Source organism: Coregonus lavaretus, assembly GCF_964263955.1.
Source record: "Coregonus lavaretus genome assembly, chromosome: 7".
In the NCBI taxonomy this organism is placed as follows: domain Eukaryota; kingdom Metazoa; phylum Chordata; class Actinopteri; order Salmoniformes; family Salmonidae; genus Coregonus; species Coregonus lavaretus.
Window position 1 is genome coordinate 36,065,369 of NC_139994.1, and position 16,052 is coordinate 36,081,420.

At 44.3% G+C, this 16,052-nt stretch overlaps 1 protein-coding gene across 1 annotated transcript; it reads right to left on the reverse strand.

The window, feature by feature from the left end:
• Positions 1-430: 430 nt before the first annotated feature.
• Positions 431-7,564, reverse strand: LOC311132514 (IgGFc-binding protein-like; the record flags this gene model as incomplete). Its single annotated transcript, XM_084165789.1, has 8 exons — positions 431-657; positions 2,849-3,323; positions 3,532-3,876; positions 3,990-4,063; positions 4,351-4,912; positions 5,918-6,519; positions 6,642-7,221; positions 7,331-7,564. 8 exons carry the CDS (start codon positions 7,562-7,564, stop codon positions 431-433), a joined length of 3,099 nt encoding a protein of 1,032 aa, XP_084021915.1.
• Between the last annotated feature and the right edge of the window lie 8,488 nt (positions 7,565-16,052).

Below are 16,052 nucleotides of genomic sequence, written 5' to 3' on the forward strand. Positions count from 1 at the left end.
CAAACGCATTAAGAAAGAAATTCCACAAATTAACTTTTAACAAGACACACCTGTTAATTAAAATGCATTCCAGGTGACTACCTCATGAAGATGGTTGAGAGAATGCCAAGAGTGTGCAATGCTGTCATCAAGGCAAAGGGTGGCAACTTTGAAGAATCTAAAATCTAAAATGTATTTTGATTTGTTTAACACGTTTTTAGTTACTACATGATTCCCATATGTGTTATTTCATAGTTTTGATGTCTTCACTATTATTCTACTATGTAGAAAATAGTAAAAAATTATGAAAAACCCTTGAATGAGTAGGTGTGTCCAAACTTTTGACTGGTACTGTAGATCTGAAGTTCATGACCAGGTTCAGTTCCAGCTGAAAATTTCAAATAATTGTCATTTTTCACATAACATTTCAAATAATGCTCAAAGTATAATTTTAGTATCCAGCTTGCAGTGCCCCTACCTTAAGGGTGTGTCCACCAGCATAGCAGCTGCACTGGTCCCAGCTAACACAGCCGGTACCATTGAAGTAGAAGTCTTTGTCGCAGGCACATCCCTCAGCACAGGTGGTGGGACAGTTGATGGTGTCAGATAGGCCGGGACATGGAGTTGCACAGGTTTCAGCACAGGTTTGGTAGTGGCTGTTGGCAGAACAGGAGAATGCTGTGGACATATGAGAAGATAACTCTAATTTAGTCCTTTTGCATGAACATGGCTCTTAATTATGACTTTAAATATTAGGTTATCCGAATGTGAAAACCGAAATAAAGTTATGACTGGACTGATTTGCAGAGAGTCAACCTGGACTCATGGGTAGACGTAACATAGTAAACGAAAATAAGAGAAACTCAAATGTTGTACGTTTGGTATGGTATGTATGTATTTGTGGAAGTCCACCATCCATTTCGTATTATATGTTACGAATTACATTTCGCATGATATGTTACGAATTGCAATTCGTACAATATCTGACCGACCGGCTTGATTCGGTCTTATGTAGCAAAATTTGAAATTGTGTTTTTTACATTGGATAGAAGTTGAGACTCAGAGCTAGAAAATTGTATATCATACACTACAGTTGAGGAACAATGGGAAAGTAATTCTGCTTTGAAAGTTGATAAACTTGTAACCTCACTTTTGAGAAAATGGCCCTTGAATGTTTTGGTACCCACTGGAGAGCGCTTCTTTGTCTACACCCATTCAGCATCGTTCACACCCTTTTAAGCTTTAGCCCCACCCATCTCTTTAAGGATTCACAGGTGAGGCTAAACAACCAAAGATTTCAAGACTAAAGGCTGGCTTATACTACGGGTGCGTTCGTAAACTCTGAGCGTTGTCAGATTGGCCGTTCGTAAATTCAGTGTGTTTCCCTTTCGGAGCGTTCAGAGCGCACACTGGACGCTCTGGCCGAAAAGTAGGGTTGATCCGAGCGTTCTATCCTAACAACAGCAGTCAAGCACCCAAGCTAACTGGCTAACGTTGGCTAGCTTGCTAGCTACTTCCAGACACAAATGAGAGAACAGCTCACTCTGACCATTTTACTTGCCCTAGCAGAGCTGGTTAGGCAGTTTTTATGTTATCCAGAGTGTTGGTGACTGCAACTGTGCTGCTGGCAACAATTGAATCACGCTTTTTTGCCTAGCTAGCTAACATTAGGCTATAACTAGCAATGCAAATGGCTCTGAGATACGAATAATATTATTACACAGATCATACACGTAACGTTAGCTAGCTAGCCAGCTAGCTAACGTTAGTTAGCTAGCTAACAGTACACTTTAACTTGAAATGAAAATGACTTTCTGACAAATTTAGAAACGTGTAATATCTTAAATTGTAGCTAGCTAGACTCTCTTACCTTTATACATGGATGGACACTTCTCCCTCTCTGTCACGGATGCCATAGTTGCCCTTAGTTTGAAGATGTAATCTGGAGACAGGTGTTTTATACAACAGCCTTCTGTGTGTTCTCTTTTCGACTCCGTCTACATATTTGCATCTCCTTAGCTATCATACTCTAATTCCACTGATTTCAAAACTCGGTCTTCCAGAAAGTGGAGAGCAACACTTATGCAGTTCTAATACGTGATATCTTTCAAAAAAGCCATGTTAGAAAGGATTACCTACACATACTGACCAGCTCATATTATAGACAGAAGCATGCTACATGGCAGACCCATCTGAACTCATCTCTCGGCATTTCCAGCCCACTCATTATCTCAGCCAATCATGGCTAGTGGGAAGGTTGGCTCTCCTGTGAAGTAGTAAAGCGCGACATATGCCTAGTTTCCTGAAACGAGTCACATATGTTAAGAATTTGCAATAGGTATGATATGTTACGAATTCCAATTTGTCGTGGCTAAGGTTAGCTAGATTGCTAGTTGGCTAAAGTTAGCTAGGTGGCTAATATTAGCTTGGCTAGGGATTAAGGATAGGTTATAGGTTAGGGTTAGGCGTAGGAGTTAGGTTAAAGGGTTAAGGTTAGGGGAAGGGTTGTCTGTGATGAGATTCAAACACGCATGCTATACGTTCGCATTATACACCCACCCACCCATCCAACCCAACCAACCCAACCAACCCAACCCACCGTCCTTTTGTTTTTGCCTTAAATAACCTTCTTTCTTATGTAACCATACCAAACGTAACATATCATACTAATTTGAGTGTCCTTTTCATTTACTATGTTACGTCTACTCTATGAGACCAGCCTGAGAGAGTTGTAGAAAACTTGGTCTAGCGTCAGAAAACCCCCTAACCTACTTACGGCAAAAGGTTGGTGATCTCCAGCTTTCGATCTTTACACCAAAGTCCTGACAGTCTAACATGTAAGCAGCAACACTGTGGCAAAGCATATTACGATCTCCCTCAGCCATACAGACGTCAAAGAGGCAGTCTCTGAAGTAAGAGGCTGGGTCTATCTCATGGTGGCAGGAGGCAAAGGGTCCTTTAGGATCCGTGATGATACCACAGTCAGCACCAAACACTGCTTTCTTCTTAGAGTTACACTTCGGACAGAAGTCTCCGCTGCAGCCGTCCTCACAAACCACCCCAGGCATGCTGACCTTCCAGGCCGCCCCAAAAGAGTTGACGTCTTTGACCATCTGTCCACCAGGTAGCAGGAACTCATCATTCTTGTTACCATTGAAATTGCCACACAGACCACAGGTCTTGCCTCTGTAGTTGCCAGGGACGGTGACGGTGACGTGGTACACAAGGTCATAGGTAACTCTTAGGCCGAAGTCTGTCAATATGACATCATTCGAGCCGTCCTGATAAATCTGAACTGCACCGTTGTTTAGGCTCACTGGGAGGTTAGTCAGGACGCCGTTCACCTGGGGAAGACATGTTGTGTTTGATTCAAAAGAGATTCTCATTCAAAACAGATTCTCATCTCATACTCGCTCATTTCTGGGCTGCATTTAAACTCACAATTTGTGTGATGTTTTTGTATGGATGTGTCAGTCATCCAGACTTTTTTTGGGGGGGGGGGATCATTAATGGAACACAGACACATGATGAAAAAAAAAATCATATACATACCATGATCATTCCGATTTGGTTCCTGCGTAGAATTAGGATGTTACCATAGACTTCTACAGCCAAAAGCTTGGCAACGGACACCTTTGGAGCTGATGACATAGCATACCACTTCTCATTCTCCACCACTACAGAGAAGGGGTTGAGGTGTGTGCCTTCCAGATGGCAGGCTTTAGCTGCAGTGTAGGTGCAGGTGCCTTGGAAGTCATAGGTGCTGTTGTCAAAGGTGTTGTAATGTGGGTCACCTGAGATGGAACAAACTCCCTTTCCAACAGCCTGGCAAGCCCTGACTCCGTTCTTCACCTCACACTTCTCGTTGGGTCCACAGGAAAAGTTCTGACACTTCATCTAAAAATAACAGTTCAATTATTTTGTACACAAGATGTTAATACACGTTTATAAGGGTTTACACTCAATTATAGAAAGGAAAGTCCTATTTTTCTGCCATTCATTATCCCTACCGTGCCATTGCATGTGCATTCTTGCTGACAGAGTTCGTTGGGGTAGAAGACTTGTCCATTTTTGTAGTATCTCCCTTCGTGCAGACAACCACACTGGGAGAGATGTACACATTGGTCTCCACTGAGAAGGAAGCCAGCATCACAGGCACATCCCTCTTTGCACAGAGCTTCACAGCCAGTGGGTGCTGACAGGCTCTGACATGTGGCTGAACAGCCCTGGGCACAAAGCCTATAGTGGCTGTTCGCAGGGCACTGGGCATCTACGAGAATTTACATTTGCAAAATGTAAATGCATATTCACCATCTCAATTACCTGAAATGTAATTTGTAAAAAAAAAAACAATCAATCAAACGTCCATACCACAGAATTTATCCGACCTCCAGGAGTAGACCATGGCCCCTTTCTCCTGGCAGGCAGCTGTGTAGGCAGTTAGGGTATTGCACTGCATGTTTCTGTTTCCCTGGTACAGACAGACATCATACAGACAGTCTTGGACGAAACCCATGGGGTCCACCTTGGAGTGACAGTCACGAAAGGGGCCTGTTGGGTCGCTGATGAGGCCGCAGTACTTGTTTGTCATGTACTGATCCCTCTGGGTGATGCTACAGTCAGGACATGGTTCTTTGCAGCCGTTCACACAACCAGGGATCTTTGTTAATCTCCAGCTCTGACCAAGCTCCTCTGCAGTGGCAGCCTGCCTTCCATCCTTCATCTGCATGTCGTTGTTTGGATTGTGGTTGTAGTTGCCACACATGCCGCACATTGCATTTGCATAAGTGCTGGGGACAGTGACTGTTGCTACGCTGTTCCAGTCATAGGACACTTTCACCCCAAAGTCAGTCTCGATCACAGCGAACCAACCACCCTTGTATATGTGCAGTTTGTTGAGTTTTACGGGAAGATTCACGAGTTCACCATTCACCTTTGAAGGAGAACACAAAAGTAGAGGAATAATGGTTCAGTTAACCTCAGTGTTGACCTTTTTAACATATACAGTGCCTTTGACTTTTTCCACATTTTGTTGTGTTACAGCCTGAATTTAAAACGGATTAAATAAATATATTTTTGACATTTTTATAAATTAATAAAAAAATTAAATCTGAAATGTCTTGAGTCAATAAGAATTCAACCCATTTTTTATGGCAAGCTTAAATAAGTTCAGGAGTAAAACTGTGCTTAACAACTCACATAAGTTGCATGGATAGTGCAATAATAGTGTTTAACCTCTAAAAGGCTTCTACTAAGCTAACATATGGAATTGTTTAAACATGATTTTTGAAAGACTACCTCATCTCTGTACCCCACACATACAATTATCTGTAAGGTCCCTCAGTCGAGCAGTGAATTTTAAACACAGATTCAACCACAAAGACCAGGCAGGTTTTCCAATCCCTCGCAAAGAAGGGCAACTGTTGTTACACAAAAGAAAAAGGCAGACATTCAATATCCCTTTGAGCATGGTGAAGTTATGAATTACACTTTGGATGGTGTATCAATAGACCCAGTCACTACAAGGATACATGCGTCCTTCCTAACTCAGTTGCTGGAGAGGAAGGAAACCGCTCAGGGATTTCACCATGAGGCCAATGGAGACTTTAAAACAGTTACAGAGTTTAATGGCTGTGATAGGAGAAAACTGAGGATGGATCAACAAAGGTGATTCTAACCTGAATTGACTCACGGGTGTGAATAAATCAGATATTTCTGTACTTAATTTTCAAGACATTTTCAAGACATTCTAAAAACATGTTTTCACTTTGTCATTATGGGGTATTGTGTGTAGATAAGTGAGGAAAAAAACACAATTTAATCCATTTTGAATTCTGTCTGTAACACAACAAAATGTGGAATAAGTCAAGGGGTATGAATATTTTCTGAAGGCATTGTAATCGAAACTATACGATTTTTATTATAAGTAATTTCTTACCATCACAAAACCTGGGTGCTCTTTGCTGATGACAATCGTGTACCCATAGACCTTGACCTCTACCAGCTTGGTGATGGACCCCACCTTTTTATCTCGCCCATCGTTCTGTATGGCAACACTAAAGTGCTCCAGGGTACTGTCATTGGAGCAGACACTCGCCATCTGATACACACAGGTGCCCTGGAAATTGTAGCGTTGTCCATCGAAGGTGTGGTAATGTGGATCACCAGACACCATGCATGTGGAAAAGGTTGTAGGGTAGCAGCCTCTTATGCCATCAACCACCTGGCACTGCTGTCCAAGTGGACAACTGGCCACCTGGCTCTCAACTCTCTCACCAGTGGAGCTGCAGTTACAGCGTTTGGTACAGTTCTCATCCCCCCAGAAAGATGTTCCGGCTTCCACATAGTGGCCTTTGTACTGGCAGCCACATTGGGACTTAGGCACACACTTGTTCCCACTGCGCAGGTGGCCCTCGTCACAGGTACAGGCCTCCACACAGCTGGCTTTGCATTTGGAGGGAGCATTTGGGTCTTCACAAGTGGCAGGGCAGGCGCTTCCACAGAACTCATAGTGACTGTTCTCTGGGCATTCAGGCTTGGCTGGGGGAAAAGACCACAGACCACACTCAGTTTTACAACATGTGAAAGGGGAAATAAAGTATTGCAGTCCTTTATGCTCTTATCCTCCTGAAAATGATCAGTTATCTTTGCTGGTTACTCACGGCAATGGGCAATGCCCCTCCAGTTGTACACTTCGATCCCAGCCCTCTGGCAGGCATCGGTGTACACCTGCAGGGTGTCACACAGGTACGTCTTCATGATCTCGCCCCGACAAAGGTCATACAAGCAGTTCTCATGTAAGATCTTGGGGTCGATGGTGGTGTGGCAGTTTTTGAAGGGTTCATTCATGATGTCTGTGAGAAAGGTGCAAAATATCTCCCCTTCTAAGTGCTTAACCAAGCTGCTCTCACAGTTCTCACATTGGCCTGTGCACTCATCTCTGCAGTAGGCATCACCTCCCTTGTCTGATACCCTCCAGCTCTTGCCTAGTGCCACAACATTACTGGCAAGGGAGCCACTGGGAATGGTGAGTTCGTCATCCTGTTTGCCATTGAAGTTGCCGCACATGCCACACACCTTGCCTGCCAGGCTCCCAGGCATAGTCACCACCAGGTACTTTAGCCAATCATACTGCACCATCAGACCAAAGTCTGTCTCCATGACAACTGAAAATCCACTCTGGGAGAGTTTCACTTTGCCATTCTCTAAACTGATGGGGAGATTCCATAACTGGAAGTTAATCTGGAATGAAATCAAACCACAGTAGAAAAATAATTTATACAGATACACCAAACAAAGACAAGGGTTGTTGAACAGATAACATAGGTAGACAACTTGTGAATCCACTTACTCGGACAAGACCAAATTCAGAGCTGACAATGTCAATGTTGACACCGTAAACCTTGACGGTGACCATTCCCACTGAGGTGACCTGCGAGTTTGCACGGTCCTCCACATTCTTGGCCTGCACCTCAAAGGCTGGGTGATCCTTGTCAACATGGCAGTTCTTAGTCATGGTGTAGGTGCAGTTGCCCATGAAGTTGTAATAGTGGCCGTCGAACGTGCGGTAGTGAGGGTCGCCCATCGCCCAGCAGGTGCCTGTCTTTGGTGGGACAGTAGCTGGTCCTGCAGAGCAGAGTCCTACAAAGTCCTACAAAGTTATGTTCCCCAAATTGGACAGCAAATCCCTATAATTGATTTGGTGTTGTCTCATGAATCTGTCTAGATACCATAATTGTATGTCCCTTGTTCAGCTGTAGCAAGCATGCAAAATTGTATACTATGCCATTGGTCCTTTACCTTTTGGCACAGATTTGGTCAGCTGAACACTTCTTTTTGTGATAGTCAATAGAACACAATCTCTGTGATTGTGGATTTGCAGGGCGAATATGTACCTAACACACACAGTTTATATTGTAAGTTATCAGTGTCAGCATAGCAAATACCATTTGTTTTATCTACAGAGGGCTCTATTTTCGGCTGGCGTTAAGGCAGCGCTAGTGTCAAACGCACAGTGGTTTGTAATTTCATCATGTAAAAACAGGCTCACTGGCATTTTCCAGCCCTAACGCCATGTTCGGCTATTTAACTGTCTTATACAGTGCATTCGGAAAGTATTCAGACCCCATGACTTTTTCCACATTCTGTTACGTTACAGCCTTATTCTAAAATTGATTAAATCGTTTTTTTCCCTCATCAATCCACACACAATAACCCATAATGACAAAGCAAAAACAGGTTTTTAGAATTTTTTGCTAATGCATTAAAAAAAAAATACTGAAATGTCACATTTACATAAGTATTCAGACCATTTACTCAGTACTTTGTTGAAGCACCTTTGGCAGCGATTACAGCCTCGAGTATTATTGGGTATGATGCTACAAGCTTGGCACATCTGTATTTGGGGAGTTTCTCCCATTCTTCTCTGCAGATCCTCTCAAGCTCTGTTAGATTGGATGGATTGGATGCACAGCTATTTTCAGGTCTCTCCTGAGATGTTCGATCGGGTTCAAGTCCGGGCTCTGGCTGGGCCACTCAAGGACATTCAGAGACTTGTCCCAAAGCCACTCCTGCATTGTCTTGTCTGTGTGCTTAGGGTCTTTGCCTTGTGGAAGGTGAACCTTTGCCCCAGTCTGAGGTCCTGAGCGCTCTGGAGCAGGTTTTCATTAAGGATCTCTTTGAACTTTGCTCCATTCATCCTTCCCTCGATCCTATTCTTCTAGTAACTGCCCCTGGAAAAAAAATCCCACAGCATGATGCTGCCACCACCATGCTTCACCGTAGGGATGGTGCCAGGTTTCCTCCAGACATGACGCTTGGCATTCAGGCCAAAGAGTTCAATCTTGGTTTCATCAGACCAGAGAAACTTGTTTCTCATTGTCTGAGAGTCCTTTAGGTGCCTTTTGGCAAACTCCAAGCGGGCTGTCATGTACCTTTTACTGAGGAGTGGCTTCCGTCTGGCCACTCTACCATAAAGGCCTGATTGGTGGAGTGCTGCAGAGATGGTTGTCCTTCTGGAAGGTTCTCCTATCTCCAAAGAGGAACTCTGGAGCTCTTTCAGAGTGACCATCGGGTTCTTGGTCACCTCCCTGGCCAAGGCCCTTCTCCCCCGATTGCTCAGTTTGGCCGGACGGTCAGCTCTAGGAAGAGTCTTCGTGGTTCCAAACTACTGCCTTTTAAGAATGATGGAGGACACTGTGTTCTTGGGGACTTTCAATGCTGCAGAAATGTTTTGGTACCCTTCCCCAGATCTGTGCCCCGACGCAATTCTGTCTCTGAGCTTATATAGACAGGTGTGTGCCTTTCCAAATCATGTCCAATCAATTGAATTTACCACAGGTGGACTCCAATCAAGTTGTAGAAACATCTCAAGGATGATCAATGGAAACAGGATGCAACTGAGCTCAATTTCGGGTCTCATAGCAAAGGGTATTTCTGTTTTTTATATTTAATACATTTGCCGAAATTTCTAAAAACCTTTTTTCACTTGGCCATTAAGAGGTATTTTGTGTTAATGATAAGGGTGTAACGTAACAAAATGTGGAAAAAGTCAAGCGGTCTGAATACTTTCCGAATGCACTGTATCAGCTCGCTTGCGCTCAGATGGGCTGGGTGGAAATATTTGAGGTGTGTCCTTAAAAACATGATCCAAAGTTAATTTCAGGCAGCACTGATAGGGATATTTAAGACCAACGAAAAGCTGGTTTTAGCGGTAACGCAGTTGGTTATGGTATGAATTCTGACAGCAGAAACGCAGCCTATCCAGCCGTGACGCACACTGCCCATATGTGTATGGAACAAGAGTAGCCTAATGTGCTTTTTGTGCCTGTATACTTCGTATTTAGAAACATGAAAACCTTTTTTTTGTCTTTAAAAATATATATATTTTATTAAAAACCAAGCATAGCCTCCCCTCCTCTCAATTAAGGCTTTTTTGGGGTTTGCCAAATGTAATCGCAAAGTAGTCAAGGCTGTCAAAAAAGGGTTAGGCTCCTTAGGAAATAAATCTTAATCACCAAAGCATTAAAATATGAAGTTTTAAAGGAGTAAAACAATGAGCTGACATTCCCTTTTTATCTATGCATTGTAGGCAGGCCCACATTATTTTAGCCATGCAGGTCCCATTTTGGACATGCGTTAAACCCCCTCCATGATGTAGGCTATGTGTCCATGCCCATCATGAAACGAGAGATGAGAACCTTCGGTGAATACCGGTGAACCTCGTATTTAGAAGTTATCTGTAACCTGTAAAAATTGCTTGTTTTCCATTTTATATGTTCAAAACCCAAGCCCTACCTTAGGCCTATTATAACGAAGGCTGGTTCAACAGCAATGCGTGTCTTTATTATCCTGGTGATTTTATGATATCATTACATTTTGATATCATTACATTTGACATGTATAATTACAGGGTATAATGGTGCCGGAGGATATGGCTGCCGTTTTACGGGCTCCTAACCAATTGTGCTATTGTGTGTGTTTTTACGCGTTATTTGTAACTTATTTTGTACATAATGTCCCTGCTACCGTCTCTTTTGACCGAAAAGAGCTTCTGGATATCAGGACAGTGATTACTCACATCGTACTGGACGAAGATTCTTTCTTAAACTAGTCAGACGCGAAGGATTTACTTCAGACACCGGACAAGGCCCAAATCCCCATCATCGGAGATATCGGGGACGTGGGTCGGGGTGTCTTGTAAGGATCCGACGGACCATTAGTCCTATTAGCCAACGTACAATCATTGGATAACAAAATAGACGAGCTACGATCACGAATATCCTACCAATGGGTCATTAAAAATTGTAATATCTTATGTTTCACCGAGTCGTGGCTGAATGACAACATGGATAACATACAGCTTGCGGGGTTTACGCTGCATCGGCAAGATAGAACAGCCGCCTCCGGTAAGACAAGGGGTGGCGGTCTGTGTATATTTGTAAATCTAATCTAATAATAAGGAAATCTCAAGGTTTTGCTCGCCTGAGGTAGAGTATCTCATGATAAGCTGTAGATCACATTATTTACCAGGAGAGTTTTCATCTATATTTTTCGTGGCTGTCTATTTACCCCCACAAACCGATGCTGGCACTAAGACTGCACTCAATGAGCTGAATAAGGCCATAAGTAAACAGGAAAAAGCTCATCCAGAGGCGGCACTCCTAGTGGCCGGGGATTTAAATGCAGGGAAACTTACATCCGTTTTACCTAATTTCTCCCAGCATGTTTAATGTGCAACCAGAGGAAAAAAACTCTAGACCACCTTTACTCCACACACAGCGACGCATACAAAGCTCTCCCTCACCCTCCATTTGGCAAATCTGACCATAATTATATCCTCCTGATTCCTGCTTACAAGCAAAAACTAAAGCAGGAAGCACCAGTGACTCGGTCAATAAAGAAGTGGTCAGATGACACAGATGCTAAGCTACAGGACTGTTTTGCTAGCACAGACTGGAATATGTTCCGGGATTCTTCCGATGACATTAAGGAGTACATCACATCAGTCACTGGCTTCATCAATAAGTGCATCGATGATGTCGTCCCCACAGTGACCGTACGTACCCCAACCAGAAGCCATGGATTACAGGCAACATCCGCACTGAGCTAAAGGGTAGAGCTGCCACTTTCAAGGAGCGGGACTCTAACCCGGACGCTTATAAGGCAAAGCGTCAATACAGGACTAAGATTGAATCGTACTACACCGGCTCCGACGCTCGTCAGATGTGGCAGGGCTTGCAAACTATTACAGACTACAAATGGAAGCACAGCCGCGAGCTGCCCAGTGACACGAGCCTACCAGACGAGCTAAATTACTTCTATGCTTGCTTCGAGGCAAGCAACACGGAAGCATGCATGAGAGCGTCAGCTGTTCTGGACGACTGTGTGATCACGCTCTCCGTAGCCGATGTAAGTAAAACCTTTAAACAGGTCAACATTCACAAGGCCGCAGGGCCAGACGGATTACCAGGACGTGTACTCAGAGCATGCGCTGACCAACTTGCAAGTGTCTTCACTGACATTTTCAACCTGTCCCTGAGTGAGTCTGTAATACCAACATGTTTCAAGCAGGCCACCATAGTCCCAGAAACCCTAGACCCACTTCAATTTGCATACCAACCTAACAGATCCACAGATGATGCAATCTCTATTGCGGTCCACACTGCCCTTTCCCACCTGGACAAAAGGAACACCTACGTGAGTATGCTATTCATTGACTACAGCTCAGCGTTCAACACCATGGTGCCCTCAAAGCTCATCACTAAGCTAAGGACCCTAGGACTAAACACCTCCCTCTGCAACTGGATCCTGGACCTCCTGACGGGCCGCCCCCAGGTGGTAAGGGTAGGTAACATCACATCTGCCACGCTGATCCTCAACACGGGGGCCCCTCAGGGGTGCGTGCTCAGTCCCCTCCTGTACTCCCTGTTCACCATGACTGCATGGCCAGGCACGATTCCAACACCATCATTAAGTTTGCCGACGACACAACAGTGGTAGGCCTGATCTCCACAACGATGAGACAGCCTATAGGGAGGAGGTCAGAGACCTGGCCGTGTGGTGCCAGGATAACAACCTCTCCCTCAACGTGATCAAGAAAAAGGAGATGATTGTGGACTACAGGAAAAGGAGGACCGAGCACGCCCCCATTCTCATCGACGGGGCTGTAGTGGAGCAGGTTTAGAGCTTCAAGTTCCTTGGTGTCCACATCACCAACAAACTATCATGGTCCAAACACACCAAGACAGTCGTGAAGAGGGCACGACAAAGCCTATTCCCCCTCAGGAGACTGAAAATATTTGGCATTGGTCCACAGATCCTCAAAAAGTTCTACAGCTGCACCATCGATAGCATCCTGACTGGTTGCATCACTGCCTGGTATGGCAACTGCTCGGCCTCTGACCGCAAGGCACTACAGAGGGTAGTGCGTACGGCCCAGTACATCAATGGGGCCAAGCTTCCTGCTATCCAGGACCTCTATACCAGGCAGTGTCAGAGGAAGGCCCTACAAATTGTCAAAAACTCCAGTCACCCTAGTCATAGACTGTTCTCTCTGCTACCGCACGGCAAGCGATACCGGAGCGACAAGTCTAGGTCCAAAAGGCTTCTTAACAGCTTCTACCCCCAAGCCATAAGACTCCTGAACAGCTAATCAAATGGCTACCCAGACTATTTGCATTGTCCCCCCCCTGTTTACTATCTATGGATAGTCACTTTAACTCTACCTACATGTACACATTACCTCAATTACCTCGACTAACCTGTGCCCCCGCACATTGACACTGTACCGGTACCCCTTGTATATAGCCTCGCTACTGTTATTTTACTGCTGCTCTTTAATTATTTGTCATTTATTTTTATTTATTTATTTATTCATAAAAAATAAAAATAAAAAATTACTTATCTATTTTTTACTTAACACTTATTTTTCTTAAAACTGCATTGTTGGTTAAGGGCTTGTAAGTAAGAATTTCACTGTAAGGTCAACACCTGTTGTATTCGGCGCATGTGAGAAATACAATTTGATTTGATTTATTGTTGTTGTTGTTAATATAATTTTTTTATTTACGGATTGCTTGTTTTTTGTAAGATTTTATTACAACCAAACTTATTAGAATGATTCACCTTCCTGGTGTTATGGTGACAACGTCCATGTCGTGCTTGCAATGCAACTTCTGGAGATGTGTGAATGCAATCTGATCGGTAAGATTGTTCCGATTATGTTCATAAAACTTAGGCCTACTTGGGAGCAGTATAACAGGGAGTGGACATTCTCCCTTACTATTTATATTGGATCTTTGTCCAGCTACTGTGAAAAGTTTGGATGTGCGTAAAACCATTCATAGTCTGTGTTGTTTCAATATTATATGCCCACGGGGAGAAATGATGGTGCCTGTAAGTGTGACAGCCTATTTAAAACAAGTTGTTGTTTCGTTTTGATTCAAATTATTCGTTCTCTTTTTAGGCCTTATCAATAATTAATTTAATCTTGCTTATTGACAATGTTTGGCATGTCCATGCTTAGCCATAATGCAATTTACCTCTATATCTTTCTAGACCTATCTGCTGCCTTTGATACTGTGAACCATCAGATCCTCCTCTCCACCCTCTCCGAGTTGGGCATCTCCGGCGCGGCTCACTCTTGGATTGTGTCCTACCTCACAGGTCGCTCCTACCAGGTGGCGTGGCGAGAATCTGTCTCCGCACCACGTGCTCTCACCACTGGTGTCCCCCAGGGCTCAGTTCTAGGCCCTCTCCTATTCTCTCTATACACCAAGTCACTTGGCTCTGTCATATCCCCCTTCTGATAACCAGGTGGCGAATCGCATCTCTGCATGTCTGGCAGACATATCAGTATGGATGACGGATCACCACCTCAAGCTGAACCCTGGCAAGACGGAGCTGCTCTTCCTCCCGGGGAAGGACTGCCCGTTCCATGATCTCGCCATCACGGTTGACAACTCCGTTGTGTCCTCCTCCCAGAGTGCGAAGAGCCTTGGCGTGACCCTGGACAACACCCTGTCGTTCTCCGCTAACATCAAGGCGGTGACCCGATCCTGCAGGTTCATGCTCTACAACATTCGGAGAGTACGACCCTGCCTTACACAGGAAGCGGCACAGGTCCTAATCCAGGCACTTGTCATCTCCCGTCTGGATTACTGCAACTCGCTGTTGGCTGGGCTCCCTGCCTGTGCCATTAAACCCCTACAACTCATCCAGAATGCCGCAGCCCGTCTGGTGTTCAACCTTCCCAAGTTCTCTCACGTCACCCCCCTCCTCCGCACACTCCACTGGCTTCCAGTTGAAGCTCGCATCCGTTACAAGACCATGGTGCTTGCCTATGGAGCAGTGAGGGGAACGGCACCTCCGTACCTTCAGGCTCTGATCAGTCCCTACACCCAAACGAGGGCATTGCGTTCATCCACCTCTGGCCTGCTGGCTCCCCTTCCTCTGCGGAAGCATAGTTCCCGCTCAGCCCAGTCAAAACTGTTCGCTGCTCTGGCACCCCAATGGTGGAACAAGCTCCCTCACAACGCCAGGACAGCGGAGTCACTCACCACCTTCCGGAGACACTTGAAAACCCACCTCTTTAAGGAATACCTGGGATTGGATAAAAGTAATACTTCTACCCTCCCCCTACCTCACCCCCCCCAAAAAAAAATTGTTGGTGATATATTGTAAAGTGGTTGTCCCACTGGCTATCATAAGGTGAATGCACCAATTTGTAAGTCGCTCTGGATAAGAGCGTCTGCTAAATGACGAAAATGAAAATGTAAAATGCTATTGAAGCCGTGCAATTACTTACAGTAGAACAATGTGGACTACAAATGGGTTCAAGTTAACGTATTTAGTAAAGATAGGTCTACATTTTGTTATTTTGTTTCTGTAAACCATTTAACAAACGATATCAAACTAACATTGGATTTGAAGTTGATTCCAAGGCAACACATAAAAGACTGTAAATACACAACTTGAAGCAACAGCATATTTCGCCATGGAGCACGTTTTGCACCCACAACTTGTTTATTCATCAAAACACAGCCCTTTCGCGCCAACGCCAGCAAGTGCGCCAATAATTGTGATAGTGAAAATCTACCACCTGCGCTTAGATTTACCATTGCGTTAGGTTTGTTAAAATCTTTCCATATTCCACAGGTCTTATTATTGCCTTAATTTGTCATAAAATTATAATTGAATAGCCACCCACAGCACAATATTACTGTATTTTCATTTTCCGCTCTTGAAAACAGAACTGTAAGAGAGATATTAATGAATATTATATGGATATAGTTTAAAATTGCAATTTTACACAGTCTAACTGTCACGGTTTCGGCCGAGGCTGCCTCTCTTCCTTGCTCGGGCAGGCTTCGGCGTTCGTCGTCTCCGGAATACTAGCTGCCACCGTTGCATGTTTCTATGTTCGTTTGCTTTTGTCTGATTGTTGTACACCTGTTATCGTTTAGTGTAATTAGTGTCCTATAAGTTCTCGTGGTGTTTGTCTAGTGTTGTGTGTGATTGTTTTTCACTGTCGTGCGTTTAGCTATTGATTATACAGTTTGCTCGGTTGAGCT